Source organism: Cyprinus carpio, chromosome A4 (assembly GCF_018340385.1).
Source record: "Cyprinus carpio isolate SPL01 chromosome A4, ASM1834038v1, whole genome shotgun sequence".
NCBI lineage: Eukaryota > Metazoa > Chordata > Actinopteri > Cypriniformes > Cyprinidae > Cyprinus > Cyprinus carpio.
The window spans coordinates 3,881,947-3,902,478 of NC_056575.1; the positions used below are offsets into that span (position 1 = coordinate 3,881,947).

The window sequence follows — 20,532 nt, forward strand, 5'->3', positions numbered from 1 at the left end:
ATCTGCCATTCTCCTCATGTTTCTTTTTTTTTTATATATATAGATCTGAAGTAACTGAGAACATGGAAATACAAACACACATACACACATGTACTTATTCACGTTCACGGTTTGTGCTACAACAACAGACAGGGAAGGGAAATAGAGAGCGAAAAGGAGGGACTGGAGGCCCTCATTGTGATGAATGGAAGAAAGAATACACACGTCTGATTCTTCAGGTCTGCACAATAAGTGTGACAACTGCAATAGAGAAAAACAGAAATGGGTTTTAGTATTATACACTGGAAAAAAATTGCACAATTATAAAGAAATGGCAACTATATATATATATTTTTTTAACTATATATATATATATATATATATATATATATATATATATATATATACACAACACATTTTAAGAAGTCTCAAATAATGAATGACTGTACAGATATTGAATATTGATTAAATACTGATTGGACCGTCTTCCCCTGATGGTTATAGCCTCATGTAAATGTTTTGTTTCTAAAATCAGACTATTTTCAACTACATTCTTAATATTTCATATGCATCAGATGCAGAATGTAATTTCAGATGTGTCTCATTGTGTATTCTGTGGTCTAATTGCACATCTGCTCTAGCTGTAGTGAAACTTACACCAGCTGTTCATCTACATGAAGTCTTTGATGTTGAGGTCAGCGAGAGGGTCTTTAGGAGGGGGAGGCTTCCTGGGACTCTGGGCCATTCCTGGAGACATCTGAGGGGGAAACACACACATGCAGGGAGCGATAATTAAGTACGTGTGTATTTACACACTAAATAACTATATCAGTAAATTGAACTACATGCATGTCTAAAATACCGGTTGTCCAGGGGCTCCTGCTGCGGGAAACTGTGGCCTCATCATTGGTTGCTGTGTGGCCATCATCGGTGAGCCAGGCATCATGGGAGCAGCTCCTGCACCAGGCTGAGTCACAGAGAGACACAGTAAGAGACACATACACCTGAACGCTCTCTCACACACACACATACACATAAACACACACTCTTACCATGCCAAACGGTGACGGAGATCCCATGACAGGACAGACTCTGAGAGGGGAAGTCTAAGTGGGTGGGAGGGATGGGGGGAAAGGTTAGCACCAAACTACACAGAACAGGACAACGAAACGACTCCACAACACACAGACACACAAAAGGGAAGCTGCACACACTGGGATGGTGGTTAGCAGTTTGATGTAAGTGTGAGTTTGAATGTCTTAGGAGGGATGTTCATGCATGTATGTACTGTATGTTTAGAAAAAAAGAAAGCAGCTATCAAGCCGAACAGGTTTGAAGCTCTAAATCATGACTAAACCTGAAATGCAATATTCATGTAAATTGACTTGACTCGAAGCTAATCTTCGGCTTTGTTTACATTGCACACAAATACGATTGAATGTAAGATTAAGATTTTGAATTCAAAGTGTGGAACATCCTTTTGTAAATAAGCAATTATCTAACTTTCAGAAAACCAGTGCAATTTATAATAATAACTTGAGAAATGTACAGTTGATTTTTCAATATGTCAACCCTAAGTTTCAAATATGAGAAAGCTCTGCCTCTTTAGTCCTTTTCAGTCAGCTGATAGGAGCCAAGAGAGAGGCGGGGAGGAGAGGAAGCTTGTGAAAGGCTCCACGCCATGCTACTCAAAGCCATGCGACTCCACCCCCATGCTCCACATCTACAGAACAACACAGCATTTACCATGGCAACGCCCCAGCTAGGGTTGGGTACCTGCGCTTGCCAGTTCGCCCCTCCAGCTGCTTCACCCCTGAGAGTAAAAAAACAGAAATAGAGGAGGAACAAATACACAAATATTTATTTTAAGAGGACAAGAAAATATAGTGAAATACAGAGTAGGAAGTTACTGTAGCTTACGGTTTCTGGTTCCCCACTGCCAAATCTGCAAGCACAGACACAGAAACATATATTTTTAGATTCTTACAATGTTAAGTTAGTTGTACGCATATTTTTTCCTAGTGTGAAGAACTTTTTAAAAATCTCAAGAACCTTTTCCCACTACAAAGAACCTTTTGTGGAATTAAAAGATTCCATGGATATTAAATATTCTTCATGGAACCTTAATCTTTAAAATAACTATTTTTGCTATATAAAGGTACCAAAAGGTTTTTTTTTCTTTGGCCACAGAAGAACCATTTAGGGTGCCGCAAAGAACTTTTATTTTTCTTATTGTGAAGAACATAATAATCTAAAAATAATCTAAATAATCTTAAATAATCTAAAGAACCTTTTTCCACTATAACGAACCTAAATGTTCTTCATGGAACCATAGATGCAAATAAGGAACCTTTAATTTTAAGACTATATGATTTTAGAGTACACCAAATTAAAAGTGGATGGGAACGTACTGCTAGCCATGTTGGCCATAGCTGAGTCCAGGTCTCCTCCCATGGGTTTGACCGGTGAGGTGGCCCCTGCTGCCTGTGGAGCCATAGCTGGCATTAGCACATCACCCAATCCATCGAAAGCTTTAAGGTGGAGTGAAGAGTAAGAAAAACATTGTGAGCTTGATTTTGAGTAAAAGTAACAAAATGGGAGCTAAACAACCCTTATACAGTGTACATCTCTATGTAGGGTGGCCATATGCACCGTTCACATGGGACACGTCCCGGCCTGGATTTTAATATTGCCTCAAATATCCAAATTTTGGCTGTTTGCAGAGCAGGCGGCTCCTTATGCTTTCGAATCGCTCTCGCACCTACTTTGGTGTCTTTTTTGATAGGTGCGCAGCGGCACTTCAAGTCAAATGAACGAACGAACACATGCACATATTTGCATCGCTTTGATCGTTCCCTGTAGATCTCACCTTCTCACACGCAGCCCCACGATTGGTCGATTATGTACAATACCTGCATGTTATTGGTCAAGCTGCTTTGAAAGTTTCAGGCAATATTAAAATCCTGGCCAGGACGTGTCCCGTATGAACAGCGGATATGGCCACCCTATCTCTATGGCAACCAGTACAAGAAAAATATTTAAGATGAGAGCAGGAAGAGAGGGAGCTGAGCGCTATCATCGACTATAGTACACTCACATGAACTCATGACATAATAAACATTCATTTCATCATAAATATGTACCATCACTATCATTATTTAACGAAGTATAAGACTTGTTTCACACAGCATGCATAAGCAGAACTACCAAAGTCTTGCTTTATGCTTTAATACTGACGCCACAAACTGCAGCTAAATAGCCTACTGAAAATAACATGATTTCTGGGTTACTACATGGGATTATTACCGTTAACAATTAAAAAGTTTTTGTTAGCTGAAATAAAATAAAATATAAATATTAGATGAAAAACTTTGCTTTGGCAAAGAGCTGAGATGTGTTTAAGTTGAAGCACTGGAAATAAAAACTAAAACAAATAAAATGAAACCTAAATAGTGACATTTAATATAAAAACATAAAAATATATAAGAAATAAAAAATGAGAAAAGCACATAACAAAATTACCAAATATTAAAAAATAAATAAACTATGTAAATAAAAAAGCTAATTCAATATATTAAAGACAATGTTAGTAATGCTGCATCCCAATTTGCATACTATCCTTCCTAAATAGTATTAGAATTAATATGTCCCAAATCATAGTATGTTGAAATGTGAGGTACCTGGATGGTTTACTATTTTCAGTGGAAATTTGAAGTGCAGATCCATGCACACTCTAACGGCAAATATTGCCCACAACCCATTGCGTGTTGGAAGAGGATTCGAGTCAACAAACATGAATAAAAAAAGTTAAAAACTACAAACATGGCAGATAGGTGAGACTGACGGACAGGGAGAGAAAGAGATTTGAGTGATAAATAACCAATATCTAACCTGATGAAAAAATATTTATTTAATGTTATCCCTGTTATATTTCATCTGCAACAACATTGTGAACTTTCATAAACATTTGTTTGGTTGTTAACTTTTGAAAGCATCATTACGCAAACAGATGAGGAGAGTTCTCGGGATGAAAGACACACGACTAGCTGATCAGTGGGCCTCTTTATTCACAAAATGTGAATATGTGAATATGTGACAAGATGACTGACAATGCAGTTTAAAAGTTTAAAAAGGATGCACGTAACTATGCATATTGGTCTGTTAAAGACAAAGCAGTATGTCCCAAAGCTTACTATTACCTACTATTCTGCTACATACTCAAAACTATGTACTTTTTCTTCACAATAAAAGTAAATACTTTTAGGGAAAAGTGGGTGAATTGGAACGCAGCGTAAATATTTATTCTTTGCATATGTTGTGAAACAAGCCTAAAATTGCCTACACAAGCTTTTACTGAGCACTGACTTAACAATATTCACATAATATACATTTCTACCATAACTTTCTAAATGTTGTTGCACAAAATCTCACACTAGAGATCTTTGTAAAGCATTTCAACTTTCATTCATTCATCCACCCATCTTCAAATCTTCCAAGCTTGGCTAGCAATCTTTCAGTGGAATTTGTGAAGCCCTATTCTGCAATGCAGCAATGAACTATGGGATTGCAGCTGGTGTAGGAGCATCAGAACTCACCAGTAGCACAGGAGGAAGCAAGCAATGACCCAAGAGCCAGATGAAGAGAGAGAGAGGGAAAATGAAGAGAGAGGGAAAATGAAGACCAAATGATAAAGAGAGGGAATTTAAAACATTAGAAGGAGTAATGGAAGAAGAACACAATCAAGAAAAGAGTGTTGTTGAGCAGAAGAAACAGATCAGATGAGCACAAAAGAGTGAGAGAGAATGAGAGAAAAGAGCAGAATTAAGCAGCAAGGCACTGGGAAGAAGACTTTCTCAGTCCGTGTAGAGCAGAGATGAACGTAAACCCCATGCATGAGAGAAACAGATGGAAATAAAACCGATCTCATCTCAACACGTCAAAATCACCACAACACAACTGAGATGTAACATGTCTAGACTCAATATTCCACAACGGCACACACACACATCACTAAACATCACATTAAACACATCTCTGCTTTGTTAAAATGACATATACCCAGAAGAAATGTTTATAAAAAAATAAAAAAAGATTCATTTGAGTTCTCAGTTATGTACCATTTGAATAAATGTGAGTATCATTAATATACTGGAGACTTTAGTATCTTGGCAAATCTGAGCAGAGATTGATATCTCTTCTTAAACTCTACAAGAGAACAAAAACTGGATAAGAAGGAAATTAAGTCGCAATGAAATGGAAGTAGTGACAGATCTGTTCTTCCAAAATGTGATGTACATCCTGGTGCAGTGGATCATCTGAAATAAGTAGGGCGGGGACTTGGTTTTATTCATCGGTTGTTGATTGGATGTTAAGATGTGGGTGTAGAAAATGACTGTGATCTTGCAGGGGTGGAGCTAAGGCAGACTTTATGATTGGACATCATCAGAAAAAAAAGACTGTCGTTTTCACTGAATGTCCAGTTGGGACATTTTTTAAGTTCTAAACATTTTTTGAACAAACTGTTCACAATAAGATCTATAACAGAATTTCTGTTACTTGCTGACTTTAAGCACAAGTCTCCATTTGTTCTTCATCTAATCTCACAGCTTTCAATGAAAAACTACTGAGATCTCATTTGTGATTTGTCATTTTTTCTAAGGGTACGTAAATGTGCTACATTTTCCTTGTGATGAAAATGTAGGCTATGATGGTTGTAGCCATGACTGTTTTGAACACCAGACAAAAATTTGGCTGCACACTTTCATAAAAAAGGTACCAAACCATTCAAAAGGTACTAATATGTACTTTTAAGGTACCCAATTAGGGGATAAGTAAGGTACAAAGATGTACCTTAGGGTACTGACCCTGTGTACCTTTTGTTCTGAAAGTGCAATGAAAATGACAAAGAAAAAGATAAGACGTCACAAGGGCTTTGGGTGACATACCTGACATCAGATCTCCTCCTGCAGCTGCTGCGGCTGGGGCGACTGGTTTGGCCTCTCCAGCGCCCGCAGATTCTGATCCATCCACGCAGCATGAGGGTAAAAAAGGTTAGAGTGAGCCAAAGCCATTACGCTGAGAAACAACCCAAGAGCGAGAGACAGAGAGAGAATGTTATCACACATAAATAAAAGGCAGAAATAGAAACAAACTCACACAAAAGCGCACACATACAACTCATTAAAGCCTTTTGAACTGTCAGCTCAGGAAATCTCTCACAACCACTGCCTGGTACATCAACCATCAGAACAGCTTTAACAGAATCCACAGCAACCATCTGAGCAAGACATGCAAATCAAACCCCCAGCATGCAAACTGGGTAGTTACCAACCCCCAAACAGGTCCAGATTTGCCCCACTGTCTGGCCAGCTCATAGGGGCCGACAGAGAAGCAGCAGGAGGCCGAAACACATCTGAAGCACAGGAACGGGTTTAGTTGACACCATAAAGTCCTGCTTGTTTAACATCCATTATTTGAAAAGTAACTTTATGCAACTATGTTAACCAGGACCCGTAAATGCATTAGTTTTAGGTCAGAATGAATGACAGGTTCATGAGATAAAGCTCAAGGGTAGAAGTGAAAATAGAAAGGTTTCTAAGTGCGGATAATGTAACTAATGGGTCTTGGAGATTTTTCAAGAGAAACATAGCTGGAGAGATCAGGAATGATTAAGAAGTGAATGAAGGCCTAAGGGACTGAGAGAAATCAGTTTGTCAGATGGACAGTTCCTTCGGCTGCCCCAGGAGAGAAGCATATTTAGCTCACCTTGAGCAGTCAAGGACAGAATACGGAAAAAACAAAGTACAAGAGAGGCAGGGGATGAGTTAATGGATTTACTGTAGCGTGTACCTGCTGAAAACCGGTCTAGACTGGGGTTTGGGTCTGTTTTGGGAACAGATGAATCTGGCATGGGATCAAAAAAACCTAAAAACAAGACATTTATAAACAAATATAAATAATATTAATACATAACAAAAACCAAATCAAAGCAATCAAAAAAAAACTAAACTAAACCTAATTTATTTTTAAGATACAATATTGCGAAGCAGTCAAATTTACATTATTTAATAAACTGATTTCCACTTAAATAATAAAAAAAAAGTAGCAAACATGATTAATATAGTAATTTTAAAGAAACCACAGCATGTTACATCACAGGTTGCTTTGCTCCTTTGGCCCGTGAAGTAATGTATTTCTTTACCTTTTGAACACACGCTTGTTTTGAAATAAAGGAAGACGAACTTGAAAGGACTGTTGAGCCCATAATAAGTGGAAGAAGTCATGAACCCGCAGGTTTGGGGTGAAGAGTGGGTCAGAAACAACATGTTTACTTGGATACTCATCAAGATGTCATTCTGACATAATTTTCTGTGCATTTGCTCATTAAGGTGCGAAAAAGAACTCAATTTGGTACTCGCAAGTTGTCCCAGCTGTGGCTTTTTGTGAGCATTTGTGCACACATAAACAATCTAAACCAGTGTGCGAGTAATGCATTGAAATCTCTTTCACGCTGTCTTGCACTTAAATGGCTTAGAACACTTTAATGTTTAAAATGACAAGACTTAAAACATGTGAGAATGATAAACTTTCTTAAGGAAGCAGCAGCTCAATCGTTCAGGTAGGTGATTAGATATAGTGTCCTGTTAACAGCAGGTGTATTCGCAGCGCAGGTGAACAAAAAATATGTTATACACCACTACTGCTGAACGAGCCAGTGTAATGCAAATATGTCTGAAAGGTCTGACATAACAATAAGATGTGACATGAATATTGTATGAAGTGTTGTTTGTTTACATCACGTTGTGCCTCGCATTATGAAAACAATGTTTGGTATACCGCAATTGAAGCTTAAAAAATAAATAAAAATTACTTGTAAAATAAAACAAAATTATGGTGAAAACCAAAAACATTTGTGTGTTAAAATAACATTTGTGTGTTCAAAAAATTAAAGAAATGCTTATATTAATTCACTGGTCAACATGGCAAACCAACCCACGTGATGTCACACGCTGTGGTACTGCAAGATGCCAGCACCCTTGCTCCAAAATCTATAAAAAAAAATCATTTTTTCTTTAAAATTGTGTTTGTTATATATTTTTTAATTAAAGTGCAAATCACTTTACTAAATAATGTAAACTTGACTGACTGCTTCACTTCCACTTTAAAGTTCCAGTACAATGGCTAACCACACGGAAATGTGAATTTATGCTCTGGCACAAATATCTTCCTTAAAAGGCTAAATTTGTATTCAAACTGTTGCCTTTAAAGGGATAGTCCATCCAAAAATGAAAACTCTGTCATAATTTACTCACCTTCATGTCGTTCCAAACCTGTATGCATTTCTGACTCCTGCAGAACACAAAAGAAAACATTTTGAAGAATGTTGGTAACCAAACCTACTATGGAATTCAATGGGAACCAAAAATTTGGTTACCAACATCTTCATCTTCTACCAGTATCTTCTTTTACATTCCATAAAAAAGAAAGTCATACAAGTTTGGAACATGAGGAGGGGTTTTAAATCATGACAGGTTTTTTATTTTTGAGTGAACTTTCCCTTTAAAAGCAGTTGCTGAAAAACATAACAGGAAAGGAAAAGATTTCCAATCCAGATTTTAAGTGAGTTTTGCTTAATCTCTGGCCTAAGGGGGTTTACCAGCAAACAGGTCTATCGTTGGGGCTGAGAAAGCAGTGGGGGCTACAGTGCTGGTGGTGGTGGAGACAGACGCCTGGACAGAAGTGGGTTCCACTGAGCTAAAGAGAGAGTGACTGTCATCTACTGGCTGCATGGAGAACAGGTCCAACTGAACGGAGTGATCAGCTGTAACAGCCGCTGGAGAGAAGGGATCTACATGGAGAAGAGGATGAACATTTAAAAACATCTTCCAGGCTCTGAAAGACTGCATTTATTATATAAAATCACCCTGAGGATGAAACTTCAGAGAAGGAAGAATGAGAAAGAAAGTGGACATCTGCTTGTGCTCTGTGGAGAACAGAACTCCAGTAACTCCAGTGTTCAAAGACAATCGCCCTAGCAACATAGACAGCAATCGCCATGGCAACACCGATGCCAATACAGAAATCTCAGCATTGACCAGAGGAGGCTTCATTAGGAGTGGAGCCTGTAGAAGAGGCCCTGTGAGGTTCTTCATACCGGTAAATGAAACACTCACAAGCAAACACACACTCTCTCACCCGTTATGTGCTGACATTCTCATATACACACATATGCACTTGAACTGTTGTCACCCACCGGTTGGTGCAGTGCTGTCAGCAGCAGGAGTGGGCGTGGTTGCTGCGGCCCCACCCTCAGCAGCAGCAGCTGTTTCAGCCGCAGGGGCCGCAAACATATCTGGAGTAGCACACACGAGGGCCAAAGGGTTGACGTATAATAGCCATAAAAAGGAGGAAGAGGAAATAGAGAGTAGATAGCAAAGAGAAGGAGAAAGAAACAACCGATTCAGTGACATGCATAGTTCGAATGAAAGGAGGTTTTGCATTTAAAATATTTAAAACTATAGCTGTATCCCAATTCATGGACTGTATCCTTCAAAGGCTGCATTCCAAGACCGAATGCATCATAGCACTGTGACAAAGGCTGTCCCATTTTGTAGTCTCCTTCAAATACGGCCTTGAAATGCATCTTTCCGTTTCCTGGGCCATGAAGGATACAACAAATAAAACCTTTGCAGCTCAGACTTTCCCAAGATTCATTGTGTGCTGGGGATGACAGGATTATTTTTAGAGAAATACACTTGAAGTATTGAGTTTCAACTTACTCGATTATCTAATGTCACAAATGTTAAAAACACTGGTTGAAACGTTGACCTTACCAAGATGTGATTTTATAGGTAGTTTTTACTTTTAATTATGTACGTAAATGGACCAAGGTGGACATATTTAGACAGATGGATGCAGCCCCTGGATTGGAACACAGCTTAATTAATTAATAAGTTGTACTGAGTAAATACAGCTGGATAAAACAAAAATTGTGTCCGTCTTCATTTCAAGCTGCAAAGCAACAAAATGTGTTTCGTTTTGGGGTGGGGGGGGGTATTATTTTCTATACCCACTGTGTGTGTGTATATATACAGTATATATATATATATATATATATATATATATATATATATATATATATATATATATGAAAGAAATCCATTTAAGTTTCATAATGTGACTTATTTCCAGGATATTCAACCATATGAAAGCAGAATAAGACTTGATCTTACCAGTTTAAATTTGTATTAAATAATTATTAAATTGATAAGATTCTAGAAATCTGTATTACCCACAAAAAATTCACAAAATATCTGTCTATTAACTTAAACAGATGAGTTGTTTCAGAGGTGTTTTTTTCTTTTTATCTGAAACTTGCTCTAGGAACATGTATGTAAAATAAAATGGGTCAGTTATGTTTTCAATTTCACTTTAAACCTATTTGCAGTTGCTGAATTTAAAGGTATAATTAATCTAGTATAATAGATCAAGTAGAATTGATTTGTATTATTCATTTTGTTTATAATTTTTTTTCCCCCTTTCTACTTTATATATTTTATGTATTTTGAGTATGTGTATTATGTGTTGTCCGTACATGTGAAGCACGATGATGGTCTGAATTAATTGCCCCATGGGGATTAATAAAGCACTAAACTGAAACTGAACTGTAAATTAAAACCTGATTAATCTTACTGTGCATTCTGCAAATTTACACATTAGAATAAACAAATGATTATAATTCATTTATTTCATTTTAATACTCAAGCATCTTGTGATGAATTGATGGCAAATGCATGTCAAATGAAAACTGCAAAAGTGTAGCATGGAAAATATAACATTTTAAAGGAAATGAGAAGCTCTAGATTCTACTGCGGACACAAATGGTGGAGCAATGGTGACTACAGACTTTACGAATGAAGCACAAACTGTGATTTTTTTATCTAATCTTTTGTTTTCTTTCTCTGTTTCAGAATGTGGCACAGCCTTTCCCCCAGAAAGAAACCTCACTACTGACCTCCGAGGAGATCCGCTGAGCCGGAGGAAGCACCGGCAGCGGAAGGAGGAGGAGCCAAAGAAACAGCTGCCTCAGCGGCTGTGGTGGTGGGCGTGGCTGAGGAGTTGGATTCTACGGCAGGGGTTGGGTCAGGAAGGAGAGTCTCTGTAGTAAGGGAGCCTATTTCTGCATAGCCACGCCCCCGACAGACCAATATTAACACAACGTAAACAGATAACCAGGAAAGGAACCAAAGAAGATGGTAAGAGCAAAAGAGAGAGAGAAAGAAAGAGAGATTCTACTGAGCAAAGACTGAGGGATTGACACAGTGATGTTAAATGGGCTTGAGGAGACTAGCTTTGTCAAACTTAGGACTGTCATACTCTGATTTCAGTTCGCTAGATGAACTACAACAAATGTTTAATAAAGTGAATGAGACATTTAACACATCAATTTGCATGAAAACACTTATTTAACATAAAATCAAAGGCCAATAATGTTTACCTGAGCCCAGCAGATCTGATGTGATAGCAGCCCATGACAGCCAGACAGAAAAAGACATTTCAAATTAGGCTCAAGTATTCATCAAGAGTTTGCAAGGAGGAATGTAAAACAGATACTTTAATTTAGGATGTTTGTGAGCAAAAGTTATTCTACCCAGGTCAGTTTTTCACATTATTTTTGGTTTGTGGCAAGTTTGGTTACTTTAATAGTTTACTGATGCATGTTGTATTGCAATTTTATCATAATTTTTAATCAAATGTCATGCAAACTCTTCTTTGTAGCTGATGTTATTGAGACTACTTTCCGGATTTAATCAGTCAATTTGATGGATAAATCAAGTCGTTGCCGTTTTTTTCCTTGCTGGATGACATGTTTCACTCTAAAATATGGGTTGTGAATGCTGTTTCATGTTTACATAATAAACTGTTATTATAAATATTTTATTGTTTCATATTAAAGTAACCCAGTTTGAGCATGCTGGCACATATACTCCAACATCTTTGAGTCAGACCTCAGCAAAGCTATGCATCTGAGTTTACTCAGGGCATTAAAAAAAATCACAGATTCAGGCCAATGCTATTTTAATATTATCTATGTAGTATTGTAGTTTTTATTAATATTTTAAATTAATTTTTATTTTACTCTTTAATTCATTTTAATTTAAAATTTTTTGCGTTTTTGTCATTTTATTAGTGTTTGTTTGTTAAAATATTTATAAATATCTTTAATATATTTTTATTTCAGTTTTGGGTTTATTTCATTTTAGTTTTCACTTAGTAATTTTAATATTTCAAGGCAATATTATTAATTTCCATTTAGTTTGTTTTCTATTGAATATTTATATTTAATTTCTGCTTTATTTCAGTTAACATAAATGTTTTTTTTTTAAATAGTTCTGTCTTTAGTTAACAATAACCACTGGTTTGAGCTGCAAAGTGTGTATGTGTGTGGATTGTACCTCCCCAAGATGTGGGAGCAGCTGATGCTCCTCCTGTAGAAGGTCCAGAGGAAGACAACGGGTCCAAATCCAGCAGAGAACTACATTGTGACAGACAAACACTTTTATAAACAGCTGTACGGTCAGATATTATCTGTTGTTCTGTTTAGCATTTTATCAGACAGGAAGTGAAGTGTGGTTACTTGGCTCACTCACTCAGTGGCAGTTTCGGTGACAGGTGCGGCCTCAGTGCGTGGTGGCTCCAAAGTTGGGACGGCAGCGCCTGATTTGGCGGGAGTGGAGGTTGGAGACACATTATTGGTGGGTGATCCCTAAAACATAACACAGAGCAACAGATTGAGCATACAGTGTATGTGTGTAATATCTATAAAAAATACATAACCCATAAATGTGCCCACTTACCTTTGTGGGTGACCTGAAGGACACAAGCAGAGACAATGAGATCAAAGTGATTTTATAAACAAACAATATGACTGATGAAAATGTCTGAGATTACTTAAAACATACTCACCCATCCCTAAACAATCCATTGCAGGAGGAAGAAAAGAACATAAATCAGGATTGATATTTATAGGCTTTATGTGTCTTATTCAAAGGGATTGACAGTATAATAACTGCAGAGACAAGCCATGGCTATTTGCCTTTCTCAAGTTTCTCTATCACATCTAGCATACAACCCTTTGATTTACAAGAACAGAGGTACTTCCCCTCTGACATTTGAAGTGATTTAGAATGATTTCAGGGATCATGTACCCTTTCTTGCCCTCTAGACTGTTCATATGTGCCTCCAGAGATTCCAGAATACTGCTGGGAGCCTGAAAACAGCAGAATAAAACACACACACACACACACACACACACACACACACACACACACACACACACACACACACACACACACACACACACACACACACACACACACACACAAATATGAGAAAAGGAAAGCAGTGTGAAGACAGTAGAAAAATCATCAGAGCATATTTAATTTCAGTATCTCCACAGCAAATTCAAACAATAAAAGACCACATCAAAACCCAGGGAAAATCTTTACCAAAAGCACTCCTCACAGCACCACAAAATCATCTCAAAGCACAAACTGTGGGACAGAACTGGACTTCAGTGCATTGCTTTTCTCAGCTTCAAAACAAAAGGCTAATTATGATGAAACCTATCAGTTTTAGAGAGAAATTCAATTCAAAAAGTCACTTATACAATAAAGATTGTTCCAAAGCACCTTCACATTATTAAACAAGAAAATAGCAGTTAATGTTGCAAAATTCTTTGATTTCAGCTGTAAAGCAGCTCTAAAAAGACATTTTTCCAACTTCATTCTGTTCAGTGTTGATTCAGTTCAGTTCAGTAACAGTGTGAATGTCGCAAAGTTCATCATTTATGAAACAACTTCAAAAGCAGCTCTACAGAAGACAATGTTGTCATTATGCAGTTTAATCGAGTCCAAGTTTTTGTGTCCTCATCCACTAGTGTCAGTACAGTCAGAGTCATAATATGTTCTGAACATTAAGTGTTATTTAATGACAACTTTTAGGAAAGGAAATGGGTTCTTATTGCTGTAAAACATCTAGTAAAAACACATGTTAAAAATGAATGTTTTGTGACTAGCCCAGTCAGGAAGGGCTTCTATACAAGCAGGTAAAAGCAATGCACTGAGATGCATTCTGTGTCCTGTATTAGTAGTCATGGTTACCGGCTCTTCGTTGCAGCAGTCTTTAAAGGGACAGTCTTCATTGTCTGAATATGCCAGGTCTGCAACTACGCCGGGGTGCAAACACTGGGAACCCCCACAGGAAGGTGTTTTGATAATGACTCTCGGTTAGGATGGATGAAAAGCTCTTTGATACTCACAACAGCTTTACTTAATTATTTTAAAAGATTGGTAGACTCTAACCCATGCTATAAAGTTATTAAAGCCATTGACATCAAGAAATCAATACTTGACCTGATTCTAATATTAAATAAGAACTAGTGACACACCAACAAATGGCACATATGAAAGGACAGATTTGCCGTGGCTGACTTACATAAGAGATGTCAGGAATGTCATTCTTATCCACTCCTACTTGCTGCAACAGAAACACAGTAATAATATTGTGAATTGATATTCTATCCAAATATTTGACTTGAAATTTCTGCTTCTGGCCTTACCTCAGCGATTTTCATGAACTCTGAGATTTTGGTCACCCGGGTCAGAAATTTCTTATAAATTTCCAGAGAATCCTTGCACTCAGACTTCTTCATTTTGAAATATTTCTCTGTATAATTAAAAGCAGAACTATTAGTTTTAAGATAAACGATTATTGAATTATATAATGACATTCAGAGATTGAGATCATAAAATTATTATCACATACCTAATAAATTGATGATGCCGTCATTGTAGGAGGCGAAGAGCTTTATCAGATCCTTAAAGAGAAGCAGGAACGCTGCATTTATGATGCCATTGTTCAAGTCTTTAGGATGAACCTGAGAAGGACAGAGAACAAGACAAAAGGGAGTATTTAAAACAGTAATGTGGATAATGAAATAGAGTTTGACCTTCTGTTCCTGGCCAAATAATAATAAAGCACATTGAAATAAATACAATCAAGTCAACAAACCGGTGAAAGAACAAAATCACTGGTGAAACCACAATCATCAAGCTCAACCTCAGTTAACGGGCCGATTTCACAGAAGGTTCCAGATGTTGTGGGAGATGCTACTCACGTCAAACTCCAGCAGTGTGTCCACTTGAGTCTGAAGGGCAGGCATGGCCTTCAAAAGCTTGTCAGGAGCCATAGTCCTCATCACACCATCAGCTCTGAGTGTACGCACACACACACACACACTACATAAGACTGACTGCTTATAGTTTGTGAATCCTGAGAAACCATCCTTTCATTCACTCTAACTTAGAGATTTACATTATCTTTGTGTTTTGTAAGTGTAACAGCTCTAACATAATATTTAATAACTTGGATTAACTACTGTCTAAATGTTGACAATGTGTCCTTCTATTCCCAGAATCCATCGACATACCCCTTCTTAACTCGAGTGAAGTCGAAGGCCATCGCACGGTAAGCATATGCCTTCTCATTCAAGTACCGCGCATATCGTCTGATGAATGTAGACATGTCATAGCCTGGAGACAGAAAAGGAAAAACAGGAATAAACATTCTTAGTTGACCTTAATAATACAGAGATCAAATTTAAAGCCACTTACTGTATCAACTGCCTAAACATGTTAATAATTAAAGGAATAGTTCACCCAAAAATTTAAATCTGCTGAATTTTTTTTTTTTACTCACCCTCAGGCCATCCAAGATGTTGATGAGTTTGTTTCTCCATTGTAACAGGTTTGGAGAAATTTAGCAATACATCACTTTCTCATCAGTGGATCCTCTGCAGTGAATGGGTGCCATCAGAATGAAAGTCCACACCACTTTTCACTTCACAAGATGTTAACTGAAGGACTGGACTGGTGTGGATTATTGTGATGTTTTTATCAGCTGTTTGGACTCTCATTCTGACGGCACCCATTGACTGCAGAGGATCCATTGATGAGCAAGTTAAATTTCTTCAAATCTTTTCCCATGAAGAAACAAACTCATCTACATCTTAGATGGCCTGAGGGTGAGTAATTACATTTTCAGCAAATTTAAATTTTTGGGTGAGCTATTTTAAATCAAATTTAAGTGAAGTTTATGTGTCTTCATCCATTTAACTCACTCACAAATGTACAGAAACTCACCATGGGAGCCTGTTTTGTCAATAAAGTTGCTGAGATTGAACAGGGAAGTCCTTGAGGCCAAATACTGGATGAATCTCTGCAGGAATTTAAAAAGGGACACAGTATTTTAGTATTCAGCATCTGTGAGTTTTAAACTTCATAGTTTGAGTAAAAGGAGAAGATTAAACAGTAATGAAGTGCCTCACCTCATTGCCGTAGATGCAGATGTGGTGGGTCGTGGTTAGAGCTTTGAACACGACCACCCAGCTGGCATTAGCGGATCTTTCAAATAGTGTGTCAGCCATCTGAGGGATGTTCACGTTTGTCTCGTTGGTGGCTGAGATTAGATCTGCACACAAAAAAACACACATTTACAACTACAGCGTTATGTACTACAATGAAGATTTTGAGAGCTTTATGACTATTGAACCACCAGACAGATTCTCAAGGGGGAAATTAATATCCACAATTGCATTTAGGAAGCCAGAAACAGCCCCTAAATACTCCGTACTTTATTCCCATTATTCTCAATGGTGATTATTATTGGATTCTCAACAGGATTTTTATAAAACTGGAATCAGCATGAATTAAAGGTAATTCTAACTTAAATAGTACATCATTATTATTTACATTGGGAAATTTGATGGAAAATGTGTTTAACTATCATGAAAATAATGCACAAAATCTTAACAGTCGTAAAACAGGGTTCAATTTCTGTAGAACATTTTTTTCTTTGGTTTGATTTGGAGTGCAGGTTGACCCTGAAATCTTCTTGATAGGCTTTTCAACAGAGCTTGTGTTAAATATAAGATATAACATTGTGCTCAGGGTGCCAATATGTTGGTCAGGGGCTCATGGCTGCTAGAGAACACCCGGCAGTGGACTTAAGAAGCCAGGAATAGTTCAGATTAAAACACACACTGAGATACAGTGCGTAAACACTAGTGCAATATGTAGCTATGTGACATCATAATATTTTGAAGAATTTGCCACAGCAGTCCCTGCACATATGTAGGTTATGAATATGTGAGCAGGTGCAGCTCATTGGGATTATGGAATTGCTCAAGATGCCGTGCTTCATGTGACCGGATTACAGGCAGTGTAAAGACAGACACATCGCAAACACACACACACACACACACACACAAAAACATACACATGCACAGTCATCTGCTAGGCCACATTAGTGTGAGCACATGACTAAACGGCTTCTTGGGTCTCATTTCTACTATGATAAAACATCATAAATATTAATCCTGCCAAATATAATAAAGAATATGTATCTAACAAGACAGTATTGTACTCATATAAATAAACTCCTATGCAGCAGCACTCAAAGATACAGATGTTTTTTTTTTCTTCATCTGAACAGATTCTGAAAAAAGCAATATTATGGATAAAGGATTAATGGCATTTTAACCTTACTGATGGATTTATTTCTTACAAACATGCAGCGTTTCATTTGACAAGACGTTAATTGATGGACTTGATTGGTGTGGATTACTTGTAGATTATTGATGTGATGTTTTTATCAACTGTTTGGACTCCCAGAGGTTCCACTGGTGAGCAAGTGATACAATGCTAAATTTCCCCAAATCTGTTCTGATGAAGAAACAAACCCATCTATGTCTTGTGTGAGTACATTTTCAGCAGATTTTCATTTTTGGGTAAACTATTCCGTAACTTCTGTGTTTTTATTAAAAGCAAATGCAGCCTGTCTGTCTTAGAATGAAGACCCTCTTGTCCAAACTGATAGCATGTCATCATGATGTCACTCACTCCTCCCCCTTCCCCAATAATCTACTTCAGTTTCCATGACAACCTCACCAACACCCCTCACGCCTTCCAATTCAACAGACAAATGCCTGGAGAAATAAGACAGCAACTCATTTCTGTAATAAACACCTGACTCTGTTAAAGTAAAATGAATTTCTGTGCAATGAACGCCGCACCTTTTCACAGGTGCTAAACTGTGCAGAGACAAAGCGGATTTATGAATCTATGGATTTCTGAAAAGCTTAAAGTGGGCTGTGATATCAGGAAACATCTTAAGCATCATGTATAATTCCCTGATGAATAGATTGCTGATATTCAAAAACACGTGGCTTTTGATTCCTAGGCATGCATACCAGTGTCCTCACCTTTGGCTATGTAAATAATACATGCATGCTTTGGCTGATCGATTTATAATTCAGAAGGCCTTCTCCTGCAGGACACAGAGCTCGAGGCCGACATGGAGATGCTTTGTTGCCTTTCTGTCCTGTCTAAATGCAGTTGATTTCCTTCTGTCATCTCAGTTTGAGACAAGCCACCCACATAAAGACACTTCAGGGTATGTCCTGTGCTGTCAATTTGCCTTCAATCAGCTACACACAGACTGTCATACTAAACTCCTTATATCAAATACACCCTAAAAAGGCAGGTTTTCCATTAACAGTATTGCATCTGGTAGCAAAAAACCTCACTGAGTGCAAACCATGCATAATGCAGAGGCCTGTGCTAAATGCACGGTAAACAGTTTCATTATTGTACGCGTTGGACTGTGGTGCTGAACTGGACAGCGCCAGGTTTCAGGAATGAGGATCATTCCAAAATGTCTCACTTACACTCCAGGTGCTTCTTTTTGGGCGCCATCACCTCGTGCGTGGTGGCTTTGCAAACGGCACGAGCCACCTCGGATCCGGTGAGCTGGTACTGCGCCGCGGCGATGCGATCCGTCAGAGTCTGTCCCGACATTTTCTACCGGTAGCGTCGACAACCACCTCGAGAATCAACTTAAGGGGGAAGGACAGCCGGAATGCATATGATATTCGCCGACAAAAAAAGGAACGGAATCCAAAGTGGCTCGCTAGAAACTGACAATGTCAATACCTCGTCTCGGTTTCCAACCAGAGCGGCTGAAAATGCGTATTTAAAAGCACAAAATAGGCTATATACTTTCAGCTGAATGCTTGAAAAAAATCCCCTCGCTGGCGTCTAGCATGGGTTGGTTTCAGCACCGTGGATAATGCCTCTGTTACGTAACGCCCTATGACGAGCTATTTTCTGGCTCTCGTCTCGTGGGAAATAAATAATCAAATTAATACGTTAAATCGTCACTTTTGGTTATCATATGTATGAAAATCGCCATCTAACCGAAAAGACAGAGAGTTTTGCGTTGAATTGGTTATTTTTGTGAGGAAGCTAATAAATAAACGCATAAAAACGAGTTGCAAAAACGCTTCGTTGATTAACCCTTTACTGTAAACCTGCTCGGGATTCCGAAGCCTTGGTAATATTCGGTCGCAGCCGGTGTGTCCTTCCCGTCCGGTCGGATGATGATGGGGATGATGACGTGTCTCGTTCAAGCCTTTTCAAGAGAGGGAGTTTACTTTGAAGACAAGTATATTTTCACGTTTCAGTGCTATATTGTGTAGATCTTGGATATTTTACTTGCTTATTTTTCTGGTAGTGCAGGTTACGGTCCTGCCTCATCGGTGGTCGGTGGACCTGGTCAGGTGACGCATAACTGGCTCTTAAAGGGAAGCGGGCGTCACGCTCTCAAACGCCTTTAAGGGGTCTGTGCGGGTTCACGGTTCATCTCTCTGCATTCTGCTAACACAGAGGTAGATTCTCTGTCACGAGCTCTCAGTAATATTGGTTGAATGGACGGGCAGTCAAATGATCGTGTAATGTGTAGATGTTCTTCGAGATTGAGAATTATATTACATTTTTGGACTTTTATTGCTTTTTTATGTGCTCTTTGAGCTCTGTGGATCCTGGATATGCAATAGCATGATCATCTGCATGTAAAACTACTCTAGTCTGTACACCTCTAGAATGTGAAAACACCAGCTTCATCATTCGACCACTAGGTGGAGGAAACTCAACACTATTTATATTTTTTTGCTTGTAGAAGAAGGTTTAACCCTCATAAAGTTGATCTAGTATGCATATTTACCAGCGAGACAACGTTTTTAAATTCTACCAGTGAATGCACTAATCTTTAACTTCTTTCTGTGTCCAGATATTTTTCTGAAACTATCTTTCATGTGTCAGACGGCCCAGAGGAAAGACATCATGGATTGTGGCAAAGTGGAGTGAATGCAGGTGACAGAGACGGTCCCTGTGACTTATAAACAGAGTCTGCAGGAACAGGTGAGATGTCACACATTGTCAAATGCAGAACTAGCCTATGTGACTTTTGTAATACATATTTTTAATGATGTGAAATTTTGTCAGTTAAGTAAAGCCTTACATCAAAAGCCAAATTGAACAGGTACAACACAAGTTTTGCAGCATTTAATATAAATTCACATTTCACGTAAAATAAAATGTTAAGGTCTTCTGGATTATGATATAAACATTTTTTTTTTTTGCTGTCATCAGCACT

General features: G+C 38.0%; 1 protein-coding gene and 2 long non-coding RNA genes across 10 annotated transcripts in view; 2 read left to right on the top strand and 1 right to left on the bottom strand.

Annotated features, from left to right (window-relative positions):
• Positions 1 to 66: 66 nt before the first annotated feature.
• On the bottom strand, positions 67 to 19,721 carry snap91b (synaptosome associated protein 91b). Of its 8 annotated transcripts, XM_042747495.1 has the most exons (26): positions 18,767 to 19,721; positions 16,367 to 16,509; positions 16,182 to 16,257; positions 15,470 to 15,572; positions 15,158 to 15,251; positions 14,806 to 14,917; positions 14,600 to 14,706; positions 14,476 to 14,517; positions 13,188 to 13,249; positions 12,946 to 12,951; positions 12,837 to 12,849; positions 12,630 to 12,745; positions 12,435 to 12,514; positions 11,477 to 11,491; positions 9,233 to 9,331; positions 8,636 to 8,827; positions 6,829 to 6,903; positions 6,311 to 6,391; positions 5,925 to 5,996; positions 2,391 to 2,510; positions 1,900 to 1,924; positions 1,726 to 1,792; positions 1,032 to 1,085; positions 842 to 946; positions 637 to 736; positions 67 to 240 (listed from the first exon to the last, which is right to left on the bottom strand). In XM_042747495.1, the coding sequence occupies exons 1-25, from the start codon at positions 18,894 to 18,896 to the stop codon at positions 650 to 652; spliced, it is 2,076 nt and encodes a 691-aa protein (XP_042603429.1). In that variant the 5' UTR covers positions 18,897 to 19,721; the 3' UTR covers positions 67 to 240; positions 637 to 649. The 8 variants fall into 8 exon arrangements, with proteins under 8 accessions (XP_042603429.1, XP_042603394.1, XP_042603404.1 ...); XM_042747460.1 differs by lacking the exons at positions 6,311 to 6,391; positions 6,829 to 6,903; positions 8,636 to 8,827 and adding an exon at positions 10,994 to 11,158 and having other exon boundaries at positions 18,767 to 19,509; positions 19,593 to 19,678; XM_042747470.1 differs by lacking the exons at positions 6,311 to 6,391; positions 6,829 to 6,903; positions 8,636 to 8,827 and adding an exon at positions 10,994 to 11,158 and having other exon boundaries at positions 2,391 to 2,477; positions 18,767 to 19,711.
• Positions 853 to 11,082, top strand: LOC122141347. The gene is made up of 3 exons (XR_006157734.1): positions 853 to 966; positions 8,627 to 9,135; positions 10,950 to 11,082. It is a non-coding gene; the product is annotated as an uncharacterized LOC122141347 (long non-coding RNA).
• LOC122141338 overlaps positions 19,626 to 20,532 on the top strand; it is a 1,299-nt gene continuing 392 nt past the window's right edge. The window contains exons 1-2 of the long non-coding RNA XR_006157723.1: positions 19,626 to 19,765; positions 20,167 to 20,297. This is a non-coding gene — a long non-coding RNA (uncharacterized LOC122141338). The remainder of the gene's footprint in view (positions 19,766 to 20,166; positions 20,298 to 20,532) is intronic.